Below are 21,062 nucleotides of genomic sequence, written 5' to 3' on the forward strand. Positions count from 1 at the left end.
GTAAGAAGACAGTGTTCTTCAGGTCGCTTTTCTCTTATAGTCAAGGGCATAAACTGCTTGTTCTAAAACATGACCATACCGTCACAATGTTTTTAAAAAATGGAAAGTTATTTGAAAATAGTTATTTTCAAATCCATGTACTTATTTTTAAGAAAGTTGCCATTACCAGAGTTCCTAGGCACAAAATTATAATGAATAGATAGTTTGCCACCATGGTTAATAGCCAGGAAACTGAAAAACAAACCCTCTGCCTTTTTTTTTTTCTCATTACAAAAACAAAACAACAAAAGTCAAACAAACAAAAAACCTAGGGAAGTGGTTCTCAGATTTTTTTTACTTTTTTTAATGTTTATTTTTTTATTTATTTTTGAGAGTGAGAGCACGAGCAGGGGAGGGGCAGACAGAGAAGGAGACACAGAATCCAAAGCAGGCTCTAAGCTATCGGTGCAGAGCCCCATTCGGGGCTCAAACCCACGAACCCGTGAGATCATGACCTGAGCTGAAGTCAGATGCTTAAGGGACTGCGCCACCCAGACACCCCTATCCCAGATTTTGCTGCATGTTGTAATCACACAGCAATCTTCAAAAAGTTCTGATGCCTGGCTCTCACTACCAAATACATTCTGACTTATTTGGGATGGAGTGTGAATCTGAGCATTAAAAACTTTTAATTTTTAAAAGCTCCCTTGGTGATTCTAATGTGAAGCCACTGACCTAAAGGCTATAAGAGCTGTTGCTATCCTCTTTTGCCCCTTTCCAGCTGTGCCTTAGTGTCAAGAAAGGGAAAGAAGCAATTCATGCAAGGAACCACGAACCACAACAGCAAGTACGCACCTGCTTATCTCCAAGACTAGAAGTGACCCTAATTCCAATAAATCAGTACACTTGAAGCATGAGTGTATGCATGAAAGAAAAAAAGAATGAGGGGTGCCTGGCTGGCCTAGTGGGTAGACCAAGCAACTTTTGATCTCAGGATTGTAAGTTTGAGCCCTACATTGGGTATAGAGATTACTTAAAAATAAAATCTTTTTTAATGTTTATTTATTTTGAGAGAGAGAGCACTCTTGCACACTCTAGTGAGGGAAGGGGGGGCAGGGAATCACAAGCAGGCTCCATGCTGTCAGCACATAGCCTGATGGAGGCTCAACCCCAGGAACCATGAGATCATGACCTGAGCTAAAATCAAGAGTCAGACACTTAACCAACTGAGCTACCCAAGCACCCCTACAAATAAAATCTTTTTTAAATTTTTTTTAAAAGAAAGAGAAAAGAATATGAAATGCCCAAAAAATATAAATTAGGTTAAGTCTTAAAATTAGCAATCTCAAAGAGACAGAATTTAAAGATTTTTTTTAAATGTGCAGATCATAATGGAAAGAACATTGTAAGGGACAGTCTCTCAATCTTATATTTTCATGCTATACCTTCAAGTAGGTTATAAAATAAAAAGTGACGCACTCTAGTTTGCTAAGATGTATAGTCTGCCATTTCAGAAAATAAATATTAAAACACAGAGATACAACAGTAAACTGATGACATTCTATGCTAGTCTAGTTAACATCACCACTGTGACAATGTTTCTCACTTTGAGGCACTGCCCATCAGAGAACCCTGAAATAAATTTACTAGGTCAACCAGAATGAAATTAAACAAAAGAAAAAAACCACCAGAGTGCATCAAATGTGGTAAATTTTGTGAAACCTGTGTGTGTGTGTGTGTGTGTGTGTGTGTGTGTGTGTGTGTTTATTTACCACTGTGCGTTTCAGTTGAAAGCCTACTCTAACTCAAAACATTTGAATTCAAACTGCAGAGAAACTCAGAGGTCCACAAAGTTCTTTAAAGCTGAAAGATACCTGAAAGATTTGGTTTATAATTTCATTTTACAAGTGATTATATTGAAGATCATAGAAATAAAGTGTCTTATTTGTCTCCAGCGTTTTCTGCTAAAACTTGGGAGTCAGGTTCCTTTGAGACTTAGATTTTCAAAATAAATTTAATGCAGGTATGTTACATACTAAATTGCCATGGCACCAACCAGGAGTTTTCGGTCATATTACATGAACATTTCTTTGACGTGGTGGAATTTTCACCAATTTCTTACTCAAGTGGAAATTATACTGTGTGCAAATTAAGTGATAAATGTAAAAGCTCTTGATTCTAGTGCTTAGAAGTAGAGAATTATTTTCATAGATAAGAGATTGTTAAAAGGGTATTTTTTCAGGTTCCAACGGGAGGTCCTCACAAAGCACACAATCATGACGGTACCTAGGGCAGCACTGTGTGTGCAAGGAATGTCCAAAATTCTCCCCTTGCTTTTCTTGAGTTTATATTCTTATTCTCCCAACGCATCATGGTGTTGTATACACACACACACACAGGCACACACACACGCACACACTCACACTCACATGCACACACATACACACACACATTTGCTGTAGAGCAGAAAGAATTGAAAATGAAATTTAAAATCTGTGTAATTTTAAACTCAGAAACAAAGAGTTTCCTAAAGAAGTAGTGATGCAAGTAGAACTGTTTCTCAGGATCTGATATCTGCTAGGTTTGGAATCTCCTAGGTTTGGTACTTTATTTTTTGAAGCTATGTAGAGAAAGGGCTAATAATGATGTCCTTAATAAGATATAGTACACACGATTGCGTAGCCATTAAAAAAAATTCCTTCCTAATGGTGTTGGCATATATACTTCATATTGCAGTCTCCTTAAGGGGTTAAGCTAACATTAACTAAGAAAAGTTAACTTTTAAAAAATTCATTTTAATATTCATCATGCTAAACTTAAGAGCAAGGAGAACATGTGTCAGTATCAGAAGGTTCAAGGAAGGATAATAGAAAAATTCAGAATGTCAAGTAAAATGTATCGGGCTACAAAAAAATAAGAAACCATTCAATAGGTAAAGCTATTAGGCAGTGGGTGGAAGATACATATTAAGAAAACTGGTACCAGATCTTTCTCCCACCCCGTTCTTCCCTAGCACATGTATACCAAGTTTTCTTAGAAGAATATGAGGACACACCCTGGGCAAACAATCCTATAGAAACCTATAAATGCATAGATAAATAAGCAGAGAGACCCATGAAAAAGCTGGAAGAAGGGGGGGAAAGTGAAGGACTTGCAGAATCAGTGGTTCTGAATCACCCGAAGGGCTAATTATGACTTTAAACAGCTAAAAGAATGAAGATTAGTCTGTAATAAGGCCATTATATTCAGTCAAGAGCACACTGACAAATGTAATAAGAAAGATTTTAATGTCTGTGCAAATGAGGAAGCTGAACTGAAAAGGATCAAAGAAAGCATTGAAAGATGGGTCCCAAGTACAAAAGAGAGCGGGGGTAAATGGAGTGCCTCACAGAGCTAAAAATGTTAGGGGTAAAGAAGAACACAGAAATACCAATAAGAGACAAAAATATTAAGTTGGCCCTTCACAAACTCACACAAAAAAAGATAATAAAGTGAATGTCGAGAGATGAAGGGATTATAGAAGTATACAGGGGAAAAAAACACAAAATCTTAAAAAACAATGTGGGAGAGGTTAAATAGAAAGACATATCGTATCTGATGTTTGCCCTGAAAATTATACAATTGCTTTTGGGGAAAGCATAAAAATTCTGACCTGAAATAAACAAACTGATGAATCAGGCATAGATTTTATAAAGATTCAGGTTCAGTGTGGTAGCGTGAGAAAAAAAAAAAGAGGAGGTTAAAAAAAAGTTGTTGGCAAGAGAGTCAACAAGGGCAAAATGAGTGTCAGAAAGACAGCAGAGTTGGAGGAGGAAAGAACAAATTTGTTGAGGAGGAAGTCAGTATGTTTCTTTGACTTTCTCCACAGGAACAAAGCAGAATGTGAGCATAAATTAAGAGAGTGAATCCCAAAGGTGAGTGAGCTCTAAGGATTATTTAGAACACAGTCAATTTTTTAAAAAATATATAGCAAATTAAGACAGAGGTAGAAAAAAAAGATTTTATTGGAACAAAATATATAGCATTCAGTGGTAAATAAACCGTGAAAGGAATAAGTCCTCATTATAGCTTCTCAAAAGAAGGTACTGAATAGTAAACATTGCTATTATTTGGTAAAATTATATCCAAAATCATAAACTTTAAATTAAAAAACATATCAATTTATAAAAGTACTAACCACCTTTGAAACATTTTTAATTGGAAATAATGGTTTGGTCTTTAGTAAATTTCCACTTGAGCAAAAGCTATTCAAAATAGAAACCACTATGATAACTGAAAAGTTCTCATAAAATATCATTGTTGATTGCAGATGGCCTACACTGAATCTACATAACATGTATGCATATTTTATTAACTGAAGTTGAAGGATGTTAAAGTTTAAAAACATAAATGTGGTAGCTCAATATTGTAAACACAAAGATGAAACTATTAAGAAAGTTATAATTCCACAAAGTAGTCTATAATTCAACTGTATTACAAAACGGGAGAGATGATTTTGCTAATTCATGTTTTAGATACAATCAAAGAAACTCTTCCAATGCAGAGGAAGGAAAACACCCCCCAAAGAGAATAACCTTTTGTTGATAGAAGAGAGCAAATGTTTGAATGTTCATGGGTGTGCATATCACTATTCTATTCAAAGAGGAGGTTTCAAACACACACACAATTTAAGCACATGTGTCTGTAATGGTCGTGACTTCTATCGACTTTCAAAGGCAGACTTACTTGTGCCCACAAATGGCAGCCCAGCAGGCAGTGACATCAGACCTAGAAATGATGTGGCCTGTAGAGTATGCAGTGAAGTGCAGTGCTCCACTTGTTTGCAATGGTTTTATTTTTCGACTAGTTTTTATCACACTTGGCATGAACAAGGGAACATGTGCTTTGCTAAATTTGAACTTTTAAGATGAAACTGAATTAACTGAGAACCAAAAAATTGCTTCTGAATTATCCTAAGATTGAAAAATGCCTTCCCTTTCATACTAGGAATGACAAAATAAAAGACAAATACATCTTGAAAGTTGAAATGTGAGCTAGGAAGATACTGTGGTTTGAGAACAACACTGTTGACTTTCTCTTTTTTTAGGAACCTGAAATAAGATTGTAATGAAAAGGCTTTTTCCCATCCAGTACACTTTTGCTAACGTGAAGATAGGAACTAAACTGAAACCTAAATAAATCTAATATAAGCACTAACCCTAATATAAGCAAGATTTGTTTTATTTTTCAACCAGAAAGTTTAATTAATGTGCCATTTCTTAAAACTTAGTATTATCACATACATATGATAAAACATATATATAACCAATATATAAGAAATCAGTATAACCCTTGCCCTAAAACTTAATCTTATATTCTTTTTTTTTCCTGCTAGTATTAGAACAAAGTAACTGTATTGTCTAAAATGACCAGAGACATAATCGTGGAGATGCTCACCCCTCCTAAATTCCCTCTTCCTCCTCATAAAAGATATGCCAAGACACCCAAGTATAAACGCTTTGTATATAAAATGAGTGCCATCATGCAGATATTTTTAAAGAGTTGAAATCCAAAATAATGTTAATATAAAATTCAAGTTATAAATCACAAGATATGTTTTAAGGAATCTAGTGATAAGTAATAGGTCAAACAACCTGAAAGAATCAGCTTGTGGTACAAGCTTCATTGCATTAATAATGTCACAGTTAGTATGTTTATTAAATTAAATATTACCAGCAAGGGTCTTCTAAATGCCATGTGCCTAACACTAGATTACATATTTATTTCAGAGTTAGCATAGTAAGAGGGGGAGCTATCACTAGAAGGTCTATTAAGCCATGGGTTTTTTTTCATTGCTTTAATGGAACTATTCAAATCAAATTTTTCACGCCATGCCTTGAACACTGCTGCAAACCATACTGTGGGTGTAAAATACATGCAAGGCGGATATAATCAGCTCAGATGCGACCAGTGACTTGTACACCATCAAGTTTACTTTATTGTGAAAGCAGTGGGGTTTTCTTTCAAGTGAATATATTTTTAAATATGTTGCAACCTGACTTAACAACCTGAAGACGGGAACCAGAAAGGCCCACAAATCTCAAGGCAACTGAATTAAACCAAGTACAATGCAATGCCTGAAATCTTGTCTAGTTTGTCTCGGTCTTCCCTGTGAGACTCTTATCTTGTTCTGGCAAAAGAAAATCTGATTGTCCAAACGTAAATCTTGCACTCATATTGTAACTTAAATAAATCATGTAGACTCATCTTGCTTAAAAAGCCTCAGCTGACCTTTTAAAAGCCTGATTTTAGTGATTCACACTAAAATTTTATTCTTTCAAATATTAAAATTAGCCAAGTAATTGCCCACATAGCAGAGCAAAGTAAATATTTTTTACATTGAATTCTTATCACTGGTCGTTAAAGATGCTGACTTTTGTGGCACCTGGCTGACTCAGTCCATGGAGCATTAGACTCTTGATCTCAGGGTTGTGAGTTTGAGCCCCAGGTTGGGTGTAGAGATTCCTTGAAAATAAAATCTTAAAAAAAAAAAAAAAAAGATGCTGACTTCCTCATAAGTAACTTTGTCTAAAAATAATAATAGTTGCTTTTCCTTTGGAGGACCTATTTTGGTTTGTTTTCACACAGGTTCTACTTTTTTCCTATCCCCATGGCTAAAATGCCTACATGATAAAGTAACTAATATACACACACAAAAAAAGTGCTGCACCCGAGCACAGGCCGAACGTTTTATAAAATCAGTTACGAACACAAACACGCTGCCCAAATATTGCTATAGAGCGTTTTAAGTTCTCCAGGAATATAAATGGCCTCTATGCAACAAGGCTTTTGTTCCTAGCCGGCACCCACAACAGAAGGTAGAACATCCTTGAACGCCTCAGTGCTAAAAAGATAAATACTTCGCCAAAACGGTGGGTCAGAGAGTTTTAGCGGTAGGATTTGTAAGAAAATGTAACTGCAGGAGGTAAGAGGGTTCAGAAAGTTCTCTATAGACCCTAAATTACTACATTTTAAGAGCTCGGGTGACGTCAGTCCTAAAGACACAGAAACAACCTGGCTTTGGAAACAAACTGATCAGTCAGCTTCTGCTAGGCCTAAAAAGGCTGTCCGCCCTAGATCCCAGTCGTTTGCCTGGCGTGGCCGTCGAGGAGCTACAAGCTGGAAAGGGCACCCTCCGACGCAGCCAAGGTTTCGGCCTGGCTCGAACGGACTCCCGAGAGCACAGAGCGAGCCTCCTGGGCTCCGGGCCTGCATCTGGGCCCGGGTTGCCAGCCTGGACCTCCGCCCCGAATCCCTGTCTGGACTGGGACAGGACAGCCAGGGTGCAGCCTCCGGCCCGCAGACGAAGCAGGGAAGCCTCGGCCCAGGCTCAGCGTCGGGGAGCAGGCCTCCCGCACGGCCTCACTCGGCCGAGCTCCTGCAGACGCCCGCCCGCACCGGCCTGGGCTCGAGGGCGCCCGCCCGGACGGCGCTAGGCCCGGGCCAAGCGCAGCCTCGCCCGCCGAAGCAGCACGCACCGGCCGCCCGCGGCCGCAGCGCGTTCTGGCCACGCCTCTCGTCTACTCTGACCCGCGGCGTCCGCCACGAGAGGTACCAACCGAGGGCACAGCTCCCCTGGCTAGAGCGGCGCCCGCAGGCGACCGCACTCGGCCCCGAGCGGGTGGTTGCAAGTGAGTTAAGATGGCGCGGAATGTGAGTGGCGGGAAGGCGTGAGCCAGAATGCAGTGCTCGCCGCACGCTCGCCTTTTTTCTTCCTGCCTCTTTTAGAAAAGACACCGTTGAAAACACACTTTTAAAAACTGAGGATATCTGCAGGTTGCGGGGAGGATTCCGTCCTCGCCTTACCCCTACCCTCACGGAGAAAAGGCAACTCGAAATCTAACCCGGGACGCGAACTTTGGTTGCTACAGGCCCTCCCACATCCAAACTCTGATTTCCTTGGAACAGCAGCAGCTTCTCAGACACAGCGACGGTGTCCCTTCACTAGACACCCAAGACACTGAAAGCCAGTAAAACTGATCATGCTTGAAAGGGACCCGAAAGCACACTGCCTCCGAGAGGAGCGCGGAGCTGCAAATTTACCTCACGCTGACTCAGTCCACACAGCAGATGGTGGAGATGGTGGCAGAGCTGCAAGGGAAACGACCTCCCCAATTTTTTGAAGTACTTCCTAATAGCAGCTAAAGTGCGTCTTTCGGTACAAGGCACTACGTTCCTGTGAAATCTATCCTCGGCTGCTGAGAGCTTCGTCTCCACACATGACAGCAGCTCCTTTGCTCGCCGTGACTGTGGCCAGAGGGCGGCGGGGCCGAGCGCGGCCCCCGCACCCCGCGCCCTCGGGACCTTGACCGCTTGTGCGCCTCCTCCCCGGCGGCATTGGGCGGCCGGGTCACAGGAGCGCAGACCCAGTGGGGTGTTACAAGAGTACACTGCTCAACTTCTCTGGCTACACAGGCACCGTGTTTTGTACTTTTGGTCCTCTCGTTCAGGTCTTAGGTGTGGGAAGGGTGAAAGAAACACAAAGGAAAATCAGCCATCTCCTCTCGGTGTGGCAGACAAAACTCCGCGGAACGCCGTCTAGTGGCGAAATTGCCCAGGGACAACAAATCGGGTTTGCTCCCCCCTCTCAATTTTCATTTTAATTGGAACTTTGAAGCCCCTTTGCATCTCTCAAATTGCAAAGGGGTTACGGGACAATCTCTAGGTGGTGGTACGTTTAGTCCCATAACCTGAGACTGACCCAGACTAAGCAAGAATGTTGAACCATTTTCAACCTCTTTCCTGGATCTCCTTTCTCTGGAGACAAAAGTACAAAAATCGCTCCTGCACGAAATAAAGTCAGCGCTCTGCGGACTCCTTGACTAAGACGCAGCGGACCTCCCTCCCCTCCCCGTCCCCCCCCCCCCCCCCCCCCCCCGCCTCCCACACGCTGGGATATCCACATTTCTGCATTCGTTCTCAAGGGATAGGGATCTGGCTTGGGTAGGGCTGGCCCAGGAATTCCACTGTAGAAGAGATGGAGTGGTAACCGTCCAGATACCTCCCAAAGCAAGTTTTAAAGTCAGTGCCTGAATACCGACCGTTCCGAGTTTGTTCAATGAGTCCTTACCCCGCTCCAGCCCCGCCCAATCCCCCCGAAACAATCCACTCAAGAAATGTAGGCCATTCTGTGTTTGCATTTACAGATTCGCCACCCATCTCCAAGGCCTCGTATTTAAAGATCGGGATTTTCGACATCTGCCTAAAGCTGTGGTCAACAGCCTATTTTGACATGCATTTCAATCACACCCTACTCTTGCCCAAAGCCTCCCGCCTGTGAAATTGAAAGAAATTTTCTTAACTCCTTATTTAAGACCCTCCTTTTCCTGCTCGCATTATTTCCTACTTCAGAGAAAATCAGATAGCTATGATGAGGAACTGCCTACGTTTTCCTGGGGAAAAAAAAAAAAAGTGCAACAAAGTGAAACTTGACTCATAGGGAACTAAGTACTTTGTAAGTAAGAAGGAAAAAGTAATTACTGGTACTGCTATAAAACAAATTTAAGTGGGAAATGGGAGGTGATTCCCATTAAACAGACTGCCCCATCCTGGAGTGGGAACAGGCTATTCTTCCTAAACCCTTAAAAGTAATCACCTATAATAAATTATTTTCAAACTGTAAACTGCTTTCAAACACCATAGCGTTTTACCAGATTTATTTACTTGTTATACACAGACGATACAAACGAGCAAAAAACAAAACGTTTCTCAATGGAGTGTGTACTTGTATAAATTATTCAGTTCACAGACAAAACGAAACAAATATAAAAATCACAACATTAGATTTACAGAAGAGCCAAAATATACACACGTTTAGACCCTGAATTCCTATTAGGAAAAATCCCCCCATGGACTGGAATCTAGATTGAATATTGTGTATGATGCATATTTCACATTAATTTTAAAATACAAAAAAAAGTATAGGTTTGCTACACAACATTAGAAATCCTACTAATCTATTTCCAGGGGGATTAATGCTCCTTATCAAATATAACAAGACTTAAGAGGGGAAAAAACCAGTCTTACTTGCATTAATGCTAGTGTTTTCCCAAGGAAGTCAAATTTCAGCTGTTTCTAGGTGGCAGGGAAATCATTTTCAAAACTAAAATGCAGTAAAATATACAACTCACACAATTTATCTTCACTAGACTACACTATAGTTACCAACAATTCAGTCATCTATATCATTAGTAGATATTCATTACAAAGATTTACAGCATATAAAGGTGGAGGGGGGGACTGAAAAGATATTCAGAAACAGTTTGTCAGCATATTTGGCACCTGCACAGACCAGTAATGGATTTGGCACTTTGGGGAAAAACAAATAAGGCAAAATAATATTGCTGATGTCGAGCTATTCTATTTAGAAGGGGGGCGGGGTGGGGAGTGGGGAGGGACATACAACTCCAGTTAACTTTGCTTTGCAGGCATCATGCCACTTAATCGACTTGCCTATGAACAAGACACCTATCCTTTACAGGTGTTTGGTCGGATTCTCCTTAGCTATGTGTGTGCATTAGAGCACAGAGCAATTATTTCATGCAACGGATTGAGGAAAAGTGAGAAGCCCATCATTATCTATCAAGTATTTCACGTTTCCAGAGCCTCTTAGAATATTGTTAATTATCTCACAAGAAAAAATTTTAAAGTGGAGGGGGGTGGAGAAAATGGCAAAGAAAGGAAAAGAAACGAATGAAAAGGTTAAGCGTGAACTGGTTTTGTGCCTTGACGATGAAAATAAAAACTAGCCATTCGTTACAGTAAATTAACACTATATACAGTCATTTTCACAGGCTTTGTTCCACTAAAATTATTAACATCCCTACCATCCATCCATCCATCCACTCGGGGATAAGAAAGGACGCGCTGGGTGGGTCCGGGTTCTAGAGTCAACATCCTACGGTTAATGGGGAGGCCGAGACTTGGAGGGTCGGAATCGCTGCTGCCTGACAGGACTGCCCAGGTCTCCTAAAGGTGAAGAGTTTCATTACAAGAAAGAGAAGGAGAGGGTGAGAAAAAGACGAGAGGGAGGAGGCTTGTTAGGAGTGTAACTTCACAGAAGAAGAGTTAGGAGGAAAACCAAAAGGTTTACAGCAAAGTTGAAGGTCGGTGTGCTAACTGCAGAAACTGCTGTGCAAAAAAAGGTTAAAATCGCACTCGGAGACCTGTACTTATTCGTCGCAGACGGTATTCGAGGGCCAAGTGAAATGAGGGGGTGCGCGAGGTGGGGCGTGGGGAGGAGGAGCTGGGGAGAGCTGCGAGGGGCTGGCTGGGGGTGGGAGGCGGGAGGGGGCCGGGCCGCGGCGGGGCGCGGGGCCGGGCGGGCAGGGCCGGCCTAGCTGTGCGAGTAGAAGCCGTAGTAGCCGCCTATGTCCTTGGCGCAGTTCTTCTCGCAGTCCCGCTGGGCCAGCACCTCGCTCTTGAGCGGCGACGAGCTCTCGGACACCGGCGTGTCGGCGGGTGAGATCCGCCTCCGCTTGGCCTGCTCGTAAATCCCCGAGTCGCTCGAGTCGATGGACTTGATGGAGGAGGGCGTCTCGATCCAGCTGGAGTCGGACAGGTCCTTGGGCTTGGCGTCCTCGGCGGCGCCGGGCGGCAGCGGCGAGCGCTCGGCGGCCAGGCCCTCGGCCTCCTCGCCCAAATAGGGGTTGGCGCCCGCCATGCGGGCGGCGGCCGCGGCGCTGTTGGGCCAGCAGGGCAGCACCGAGCCCGACTTGGCGCCGCAGTACTGCGGGGGGCTGCGCGCGCCCCAGCCGGACGGGTCGGCGTAGTAGCCGAGCGGACGGCCGGTGCAGCCCGCCGCCTGCAGCGGCAGCGCTTTCACGCCCGCGGCCGCGTACGAGAGCAGCGTGGCCGCGTTGCCCGCGAAGTCCGTGGCTGTGTCGTAGGCCGAAGCGGCGAAGTCCAGCCGGTTGTTGGCCGGTGTCACAAACCAGCGCTGCGGCGACGGCGCGCCCGGGTCCTCGGCCTGCTGCGGCGACAGCAGCCCGTTGGTGTGCGGCACACTGCGGTCCGTGCCCGGCCCGGGGCCCGCGCCCGCACCGGGGTGGAAGCGGGCCTTGGCGTAGTTGCTCACGAACTGGTCCTGCAGGAAAGAACCGGCCATAGCGTAGCGGGCCCCGGGCACAATCTGCGAGCGCGGGGAGTCGTTGGGCGAGGGGGTCAGGCGGTCCATGTCGCAGCCAGTGTAGATCCTGCGAGGGAAGGAGAGAGAGAGAGAACCGAGGGGTGGCCGAGAGGTCCCCTCGGGAGGCAGAAGGGAAGGTCACCTCCACTTGTGGCCCACCCCCACACTGTCCGTCTGTAACTTGCCGTCCAGGATGGAGAGAGACGAAAGGTCACAGACCTGCGTCCTCCCCAAAACAAAATAAATCGTGAAATTGTAGAGGGATCAATGTACTTATACAGGAACCTAAGCAAAATGCAGACCAAGAGGAAGTCTTCCCTCTCCCTCGCTCTCTCTCACCGACTGCACGGGGGATCAGAGAGCAGAGCACAGCAGGGGATACTCATCCCACTTCTCCAATGTATTTATAAACATGAGGGCAGATTCGCCCAGGGACTACGGTGTTACTTGCCCTGTGGGCCTTTCCTGTGTAGTGAGAGTTACTGCGCAAAATTTCTAAACAAGATATCCATTTCTTCACTCTTTTAAGAACACTTTCTTCCATTTGACACACACTCGGGCTGTCCAGGTAGTAATCATGGAAGCCTGGCCTTCACCAGTCTTCTGAGACTTGAAGACTTGCTGCTGGAAGCCTCTACTGTACTTGCTGTCCATTGTTTCCCCCAGGTGATCCTTTACCCCCCACCTCTACCAATACTAACAAGAATTACTACTTAGAGACAAAGTCATCAATCAATACAATTCTTTTACAGAGAAAAGGTGTACTTTTTTTTTTTTTAAGTAAGCTCTACACCCAAGGTAGGTCTTGAACTCAGGACCCTGAGATCAAGAGTCACATGCTCTACTGACTGAGCCAGCCAGGAGCTCCAAGAAAACGTGTTTTTTACTCTGATCTCTCCCTAGCTTTTGACCTTTATTGGTAAAAAACAAACAAACAAACAAACAACAACAACAAAAAAACCACAACAACAAAAAACACCAAAAAACACCTAAGGGGCAAACTCTTAACAGTGGTTACCGACCTCCTCTAAGCAATCTCCCACTAATAATAGCTAACCGTTACACAACTTGACTATGTGCCAGGCACCATTATCTAGGGCTGTACAGATAGTAATTTAGTTGACCATCACAACAATCCTCCCAGTTAGGTAGCATTATTATCCCACTTTACAGATGAGAAAACTGAGGCAAAGGGAAGTTAAATAATTGCCCACAGACAGAAAGTGTGTTCCTGGGAATCACCTTAGGTAAAATAATGAAAGATTCACTGTAGGCCCTGGGCCTAGAAAATCCCATTAGAATTGAGGGAGAACCAGAGATTGGATCAAGATTGGTAGAAGTGTTTTCTCCTACACATAGACACATGTCTCCCTTTCTATTTAGCTCACACATAAATGTTTTAATCTTTGATCAACACGCTGTTTTGAGAGAGAGCCTCAGTTTTGTCAGACCTTAATCCCTTGGGGAGGAGATTCCCTGGTGAGTGGCCAAGCAATCCTCTAGTCCCCCCTGAACCCTCATTGCTCTCCCTGTTTCTCCAAAAGTGAGCCATGTCCAAAAATTCAACATAAAAGGGGAAAGGGTGGGTGTCATAAGCCATTCTGCTCTCCCCTACCCCTTAAAAACCTGTCCGTTTGTATAGATTAAGACATTTTTATGAAAAATACACAGTTTAAGAATCAAAAGGAAGTGACTTTTCCAACAGAAGTCAGCCAGAGGAGGGCAGATGAGGGTAATGTTGCTGCTGCTCAAGTCCATTCTGCTCGCTCTACAAAATTTCCCTCCTGAAATTTAATCCCAGGTTCAAATAAGAGAAGCAGAGGGAGGCAGGAAGGGAACGTAACCAGCAAGGTGCAAATATCTTCTGTTTACCACCACAATATTTTAAGAAGAAAAAAGCAGCCTGCAAAAGATACAGTTTAGATGCCCATCCAGGTCCCAACCCACATGGGATTACCGAACTGATTTGTGCAAAATAAAATGCTTTGGAACAGATGTTCACAACAGAATTAAAAGCTCAAAATCTACAAGACCCCCTAGTACAGAGACCAATATCTCTGGTCTCCTGGGCCACACACTTTTCACAGTGCCGGGTCCACATTTTTAGGTTGTGAGGACTAGAGTAGCTGAGTTTTTATTCTAGGGAATCATCTTGACAAGGCTTGCTTCCTCAGAACTACTTTTGGGGGAGGCACATGACAGATATAGACAGAAATATCAATGACTCTCCTTTCAATTTGTTATAAAAATACCAGGAGGGAAGTTTGCAATCTACCTGGAGATGGAATAGAAGCAGCCACTTGTCTAATTCTCCACAAATTTCATCTATTGCTGGTCAAAGAGAACTTCAAGTTTGTAGCTCTATCCCAGGCACTTAATGCAAGCCATGAAATTCAAAATTTATGTACCCCTCTCTTTTGTGGCCAGAAAAGAGTGGGGGATTCCTATAATCCAGATTTAGATTCTGATATATATATATATATATATTTTTCTATATAACAGTATTTGAACTCTTGGGCACTGTATCTGAACTCTGAGCAAGAATGCAAGAACAAACCCAGAAAGCACTAAGTTTACATCTACCGTTGCCCCCAGAGAACAGCATTTTGATAGAAAAGAAATGGAGATAGGTAAGGGAAGCCTGGAGAAAAGGGTACCAACACATTTAATTAAAACACGCCTAGATGCAAAGGATAAAAGGAAATATTTTTCTTTTGAAGCTTATAAATAACATACAGCAACAGCACCTGGGTCCTTCCCAAAGCCTTAAATAACTGCAACAGTGGCTCTGCTCATGACCTTGCCTATGGTGGGTGCACATTTTTATTCAGTCCATAGTAAACTTGCACAGGAAAAGCTATTACACAAAACTTGAAAACGGGTAAATAAAAGCCACATATGCCAAGGAGACTGTAACAACTGCCAGAGCCACATGCACTTTCCGGCAGGATCGGGCGGTTTCAGACACAGACAATCTGAGCTGAGCACCTGCAGCGCCACATACAGCTCGTGCACCCGGGAACCAGGGCAGCTCCCCCAGCCAGCCAGCCCCAGAGGCCCGCCACCAACTTTGTAACCCATAAGAAAGACAGAAATAAGTGGAGGAAATCTTTGACCAAAACTACAGAAGTACCAAGCCAGAAGGTCAGCAGAGAGAAGGGGAGCCCATGAAAAGGAAAGGGAAAACCTTAAAGACACCTTGTCTTCACACACTCCAGCTTCCAAAAGCCTTGTACACGACCATCCACCTTTGACCTAAAGCCCAATTCCACAACTACTTGAGAAGGAAGGTGCAAGATTACTTACGTGTCATAATTATCCCGAAATCCTTTTGCAAAGGGGTTGTGATCTATTTTCAATTGTGTAATCTGGATAAGACAAAAAAAAAAAAAATGAATAAGATCTCACCTTCTATACAGGTGGATTAGGTGTTTGCAAATAAATCACCACTTTTTTTTACAGGGGCTTAAGGCCTGCAATTTCATTAAGTAGCCAGGTTTCCCTACCCAAAGATTTCGAGGGAATGAATGGAAAGGAGAAAAGAGAGAGCATCATGAAAGTTATGAGGAACATGTTTAAGTTAATGATGCCTAACACTAAAGCTTTGCTTTCAACTAGCTCTCCTATGTGTTCTAAGTCACTTCAAATGCACATTTTAAAAATGCTCGTTATAAAAAGACAAAAATCTTTAAGGGGCACTTGAATTCATCACCAAACGTTGCCTATTTTAAACATTTCACCACATTTTTAAAAGTTGGTCATTTCTAATTCATAACCCCAAGAACTCCCAGCTGCATCTTAAAACCAGCTTTAAATTAAAATAAATGCATATTTTCATTTCTGATACTTTCATTTAAGTTTAAAAAAAAAAACAAACCCACCATCACTCCTAGCAGTGAAATCAACAGAAGTAAAATAAGTTTTCGTGAACTTACAAATTCTGAAGTTCAAGTGCTAAAAAAAAACTCATTCCAAGGCTTCCGGGAATTTGATTTATTGTACTTTCCAGATATGTGAATGTGTCTGTTCTTTTGCTCCCCCCAAAAGTGATGTTTTTATTTCGGATGCTTTAATTTTTTGTTTAAGATAATGCCAAAGCTTGCCAAGAATAAAATGCAGGGGAAAGTCTGCTTGTTTCCTAAAGGCAAGAAGGACTCGAAAGGAAAAGCGAGAAGGGGAGGAAGGAAGGAAGGAAGGAAGGAAGGAAGGAAGGAAGGAAGGAAGGAAAGAAGGAAGGGAGGAGATTTAAACCTGTTCTAGTTTGAGAACTGACTTAAAATTCCCAAGAGAAGAGGCCCTAGAAATCCTGGGCCCCTCAAAGGTGGCCCGTGTGGCCCGCGATGGAGACGAACAAGAAGCGTTTTCCCACCGGCAAGGGATTCAGGGAAGGCGCCCGGCAGGCCCCTAGCCCTCCGCCCTAAAGGCGCCGCGGAGCCAGCTGTTGCTGCTGTTAGCGCGAGCGGGGCACCGCCGGGGACGCGGGCCGCTGCCGGGGGAAGCGGGAGCCGCCCGCCGTGCGCCCAGCCCCCAGGCCTGCTTACATCGGTGTTCTGGTAGGCGGTGACGGCGATGAACTGAGTCTCGGGGAAAGTGAACGTCTGCACGCGGCCGGGCTGGCTGGTGTCCTCCGTGCCGTCCTCGTTCACTTCCACCACATGCAGGCGGGGCTGGTACTTATGCAAGGACTGTAAAACCACCATCTGTCCGGCGGGGAGAAAAGGGAGCGCGGGGCGGCGTGTTAGCGCGGTCAACGTGCGCGGGGCTGGGGCCGCGGGCCGCGCGGGGTCTGGCTGGAGCCCGCCGCCCCGGCTACCTGACCGCGGGACTCCCCTGGCTGGTGACTGGCTGGCTGGGGCAAGACCAGCCCTCGTTCCTCCGGGAGCCTAGAGCACCGGAGCACGGGAGGAAAACCGAACCCGACTGCCTGATCCTCGGGTCCTCCCCGATCCGCCTAGCCCTCCTTTTAGGAGGAACAAAGATTTTTGCAACAAGCAGGTCCTGTGGGGGTTCCTTCTCAAAATCAATCAAGTATTTGGACAGTACTAGGGAAGGCCGGGAACTCGGGAATTGGGCAGAGGGCAAGAGCAACTTTATAGGAGGATAGAAATAGAATTTTTAAAAGGCTTTTTAATGAAGCAAAGAAACATATGCCCAGTTTCTCATGCTGATTTAAACTAATGGACTGAATGTTAGTGAGGGACATGTGTGGGAGAGAAGGAAAGAGAAAGAGAGAGAGAGAGAAGAGAGGAGCGTTTGAGCCACTGACCTGCCCATTGTTGTTTGAAGCTCCTTTGTTGTTTGTAAGTTTTAATTTTCCAAAAGAGATTTCTTGGCGCATCCAATGAGCCCCCGTGTTGGGGGAATCCGGATGCATATAGACCCGATTTCCTAGAGAAAGAAATACGTTGTTTACATATGCCCGGGGCACTGCCCAGTCCCAACTCCTCACCACGTAGGACGTGCACACACACACACACACACACACACACACCTTATACCACAGTGAGGCCCATTAGCTGGGTTTTTTTTTTAGGCCTCGCTTTCTCCTTATTAACTGGAGATGATTAAAATAGCTTTTGCATAATCCTCCCCCTTCTCGCTGCTCAGTCTGTCCCCCTATCCCCCTCGTTTCCTTTTAGAAGTCATTGGCCGATCGTTTTAAAAGTCTCTCGAGCCAGTCCACAAAGGCTTTAATTAATCATTCTCACCTAAATAAGTGTCAGGAAAATGTGTTAATTGGAAGGACTTGCCTTGCACATTGGTGTCCGCTTTGCCGCAAGGAACCCATTTGCCTCCTTGAAACCTCCAGTGATTGGGATCCGCCAAAATCACATCCACAAAAATATTGTAATGAGCCGTGGGATCGAGACCAGAAATGTTAAAACTTAAAAAAGGAAACATGCGCCTATTTAAATTAAGGGGGGGGGGGGAGAAAACAAGAGAAAAAAAAAAACATAAATGTTAAAGATTAAATGCAAGAAGCGCGGCGCCAGATAGCAAAGCAAAACTTGTTCTCCCAGCGTCGATGAGCGAATGTTTGCTGGGTTAGAGAAGGGGCGGTGGGGGAGGAAAACAAGTGGGGCTGAAGTCGGGGAGACCCGCGGGCGAGCTGGCGTGGGGAGTCGGCAGGTGTCACTGCCCAGGTGGAGAGTGAGGTTGGCGACCCGCAACTCTCTACCTGTCCTCGGTTCCGGCCGTTATTGCGTCCCTCCGATTTCCCAGCCGCAGGCCGGGACTCTCCCTCTCTTTCTCCTTTCTCCCGCCCCTGACTGGCTCTCAGACCACCTCTCTAGCGCGGGAATCCCCTTACCAACCTCACCGCGGCGGTTATACCTTCCACCTTCCCTTTTTCCAAAACCAGCCAACTCCAGGGCGCACCAGAGCGCCTTCCACTCCGCTCCCGACCCCAAATCATCGCTACCGGTGCGGTCACAACCCGGCGCACTTGCCCCCCGGGCCGTGCCCGGAACAGCGACTGCCAAGAATGTAGCATTACCTTCCTTGTTTGGTGATGATCATCTCCGTTTGGTGGCGGTGAAATTTCAGCCAGAGGGGCCTGTTGCACAGGTACACCTGAGCTTTGCCGGGTACCAGTCCGGGCTGTGTGGAAGAGAACTGGTAGAAAGGGGCTCCTTGGTAGGAGTGGCTGTACTGCTGTGGGTAGGGGTAGCCGGCCGCGGGGTAGCCCTGCGGTGAGGAGTTGGACAGGAGGCTGTTGTAGGCTCCGTTGGTGATGACCGGGTGGTGGGCCATGTAGCGGCTGGGGCTGCCGATGGAGAAGGCGGGGTGCGCCGGTCCGTGCTGGCCGGGGTACGGGAACATGGCACTGGGAGCAGTGGCCGCAGACTGTGGCTGGCTGGACTGAGAGAGGAGGTAGCGATCTGCAGCAGAGCCATCGAAACTGTGACGAAGCTCAGAGACCCCGTCCAAGACAGGAGAGAGTTTACTTCTCTGGACGTCCCCTGGTGAGTCCTTGGAGTCAGGAAAATTGTCTGTATCTGACTGATTCGTCATCCCCCTGGTAATTTTTTTCAAAGGTGAACTTCTCTCCAGGTTGTCAGTGGTCGAGATAATGGGATGATCGTGCAAGACAAGCTCAGATCCGCCTGAATGTGGGTAGCTGCTGCTCACATTGAGAAATTTCTTGGAGAGCATGATAGAAGGAGAAAGGCAGTGCTCCAGCTGCATAGCTCTAGAACCTGAACACTCGCCCTCCTGTCCCTGGTTTTTAAAGTCCTATTTATCATAAACTAGAAATCCACAGACCCCCTCACTAGACAGAAAGCACTTCAACCAGCAAATGCTTCTCAAAGGTTTGATTTACTTTTTTTTTTTCCCTGGGAGAAGAGATTGGCCAATTGACACTATGCAGCAATCAGAAAAGGCTCACTTTTGATCTTGCTGCTTGTGCAGCCGATGAAACGGCTCCTGCCATTGGTTAACTGCTGACAGTAATTTAATTAGATAGACATTAATTAGGATAATCACCTGGCTCCTGGTCGCGACGATCGTGGCAAATTGAAGGGGATGATTTTATTGTTGGCTTGGGGGGTGGGGAATGTGTGTTGGCTTTACGTGAGCACTGTTGTGTCACCTTTAAGCTTTGTGACCACTGCTTTAGGAAGATTCAAAGATGTGCAATTTACTAAACATTTTCCTACCTTCCCCCCCCACCTCCCTCCTTTCAGCTGAGGGGCGGAGGAGGGAATTCGATGATGCTAGGAGACTTTTCGGATCTGAATGAGCCAAATATTCAGTTGAATGTAACGATTTCAAGTGCAAAGTATACAAAGCGCGAGCCGGTGGCCTCTTCTCGCCCTGTAAAAGTTCCAGAGTCTGTCTTTTCCAGTTAATACAGAAGCACATAACACCTGAGCCAGTCCTTTGTGAGAAGGTCCTGCGTGTCCTCGACGAATCGCCCCCCCTCCCGCACACCTTTTTAACTACATACATAAATAAATAAATCACTGCCGCTGAGAGCCACAGCGATGAAAGTGAGGGGGAGGGGGAGAAGTGGGGGCGAAAAGCAGCCACTCACCCACCCATCCACCCACCTCGGGAAGGTTCGGTTTCTTGCTGGAGCACAGAAACAGTGACAATCTATGATCACCTTTTTAAGTTTTGAAATAATCATAAGCTGTCGGGCTGAAGTGCCTTAATGTATTTGCAGTGATGTTTACGAGGTCTTTACTAAATATTTTATCAGCGAGCTTGGTTGCAGATTATCTGAAGAGCATCTAACTGGGGGCAGGCGCCATGCACGCGCGTCCCACTGCACTTCCTTCTCTCTGAGGTACTGGCTTGGCGACAAGGTTCAAAAGCCTCGCCAGGAACAGAGAGGGCCGAGTCCTCGCGCAAATGGGTTCGCTGGAAGCGCTGATCTGGGGAGACAGAGTGGAAGTGGTGTCAACGCAGTGATCGATGCTGAAAACTGGTCGTGTGTGTGTGTGTGTGTGTGTGTGTGTGTGTGTGTGTGTGTGCGCAATGTTTATATAATCTGAAGGGGAGAGGGAAAAAAGAAACATGCCAGTAAGTTTAAAATGAGGAAGAACTTACGGAGGAATAGAGAAAATAACCAATTTAAAAGGATGTTGGCACGAATGAATAGCACGAGGCCCAAAGCGACCCTGGGATGTCGGAAGAAATCTCCCAGCACTGGCTCTCCAGAGGAACCCAGCCCTGCGCCCGGACCAGAGGGCCAAGAGCAGCAGCGGCTTTACCCGGCCCAAGTTCCTTCCCGTGGCCCGACACCCGCCAGCCTGCCCTCCTGAGGCTTTCCACGGGGCGCGGAGCCGCGCGGGAAGAAGGAGGAGGCGCGCGGCGGGAGCTGAGCTCGGCCCCGCGGGCTGGCGGACGGGCGGGCGGGCCCCGCGCCGAGCACCTCTAGGGCTGGCAGCCTGAGCGGCCATCCCCGAGC

General features: G+C 45.4%; 1 protein-coding gene across 1 annotated transcript; it reads right to left on the minus strand.

Annotated features, from left to right (window-relative positions):
- Positions 1–11,239: 11,239 nt before the first annotated feature.
- Positions 11,240–19,456, minus strand: TBR1 (T-box brain transcription factor 1). The gene is made up of 6 exons (XM_019457624.2): positions 18,642–19,456; positions 17,896–18,050; positions 17,412–17,533; positions 16,687–16,845; positions 15,452–15,513; positions 11,240–12,212 (listed from the first exon to the last, which is right to left on the minus strand). The coding sequence occupies exons 1-6, from the start codon at positions 19,331–19,333 to the stop codon at positions 11,354–11,356; spliced, it is 2,049 nt and encodes a 682-aa protein (XP_019313169.1). The 5' UTR covers positions 19,334–19,456; the 3' UTR covers positions 11,240–11,353.
- Positions 19,457–21,062: the final 1,606 nt, after the last annotated feature.

This window comes from Panthera pardus, unplaced genomic scaffold (genome assembly GCF_024362965.1).
Source record: "Panthera pardus isolate Hobbes unplaced genomic scaffold, ASM2436296v1 HiC_scaffold_10, whole genome shotgun sequence".
Taxonomy (NCBI): domain Eukaryota; kingdom Metazoa; phylum Chordata; class Mammalia; order Carnivora; family Felidae; genus Panthera; species Panthera pardus.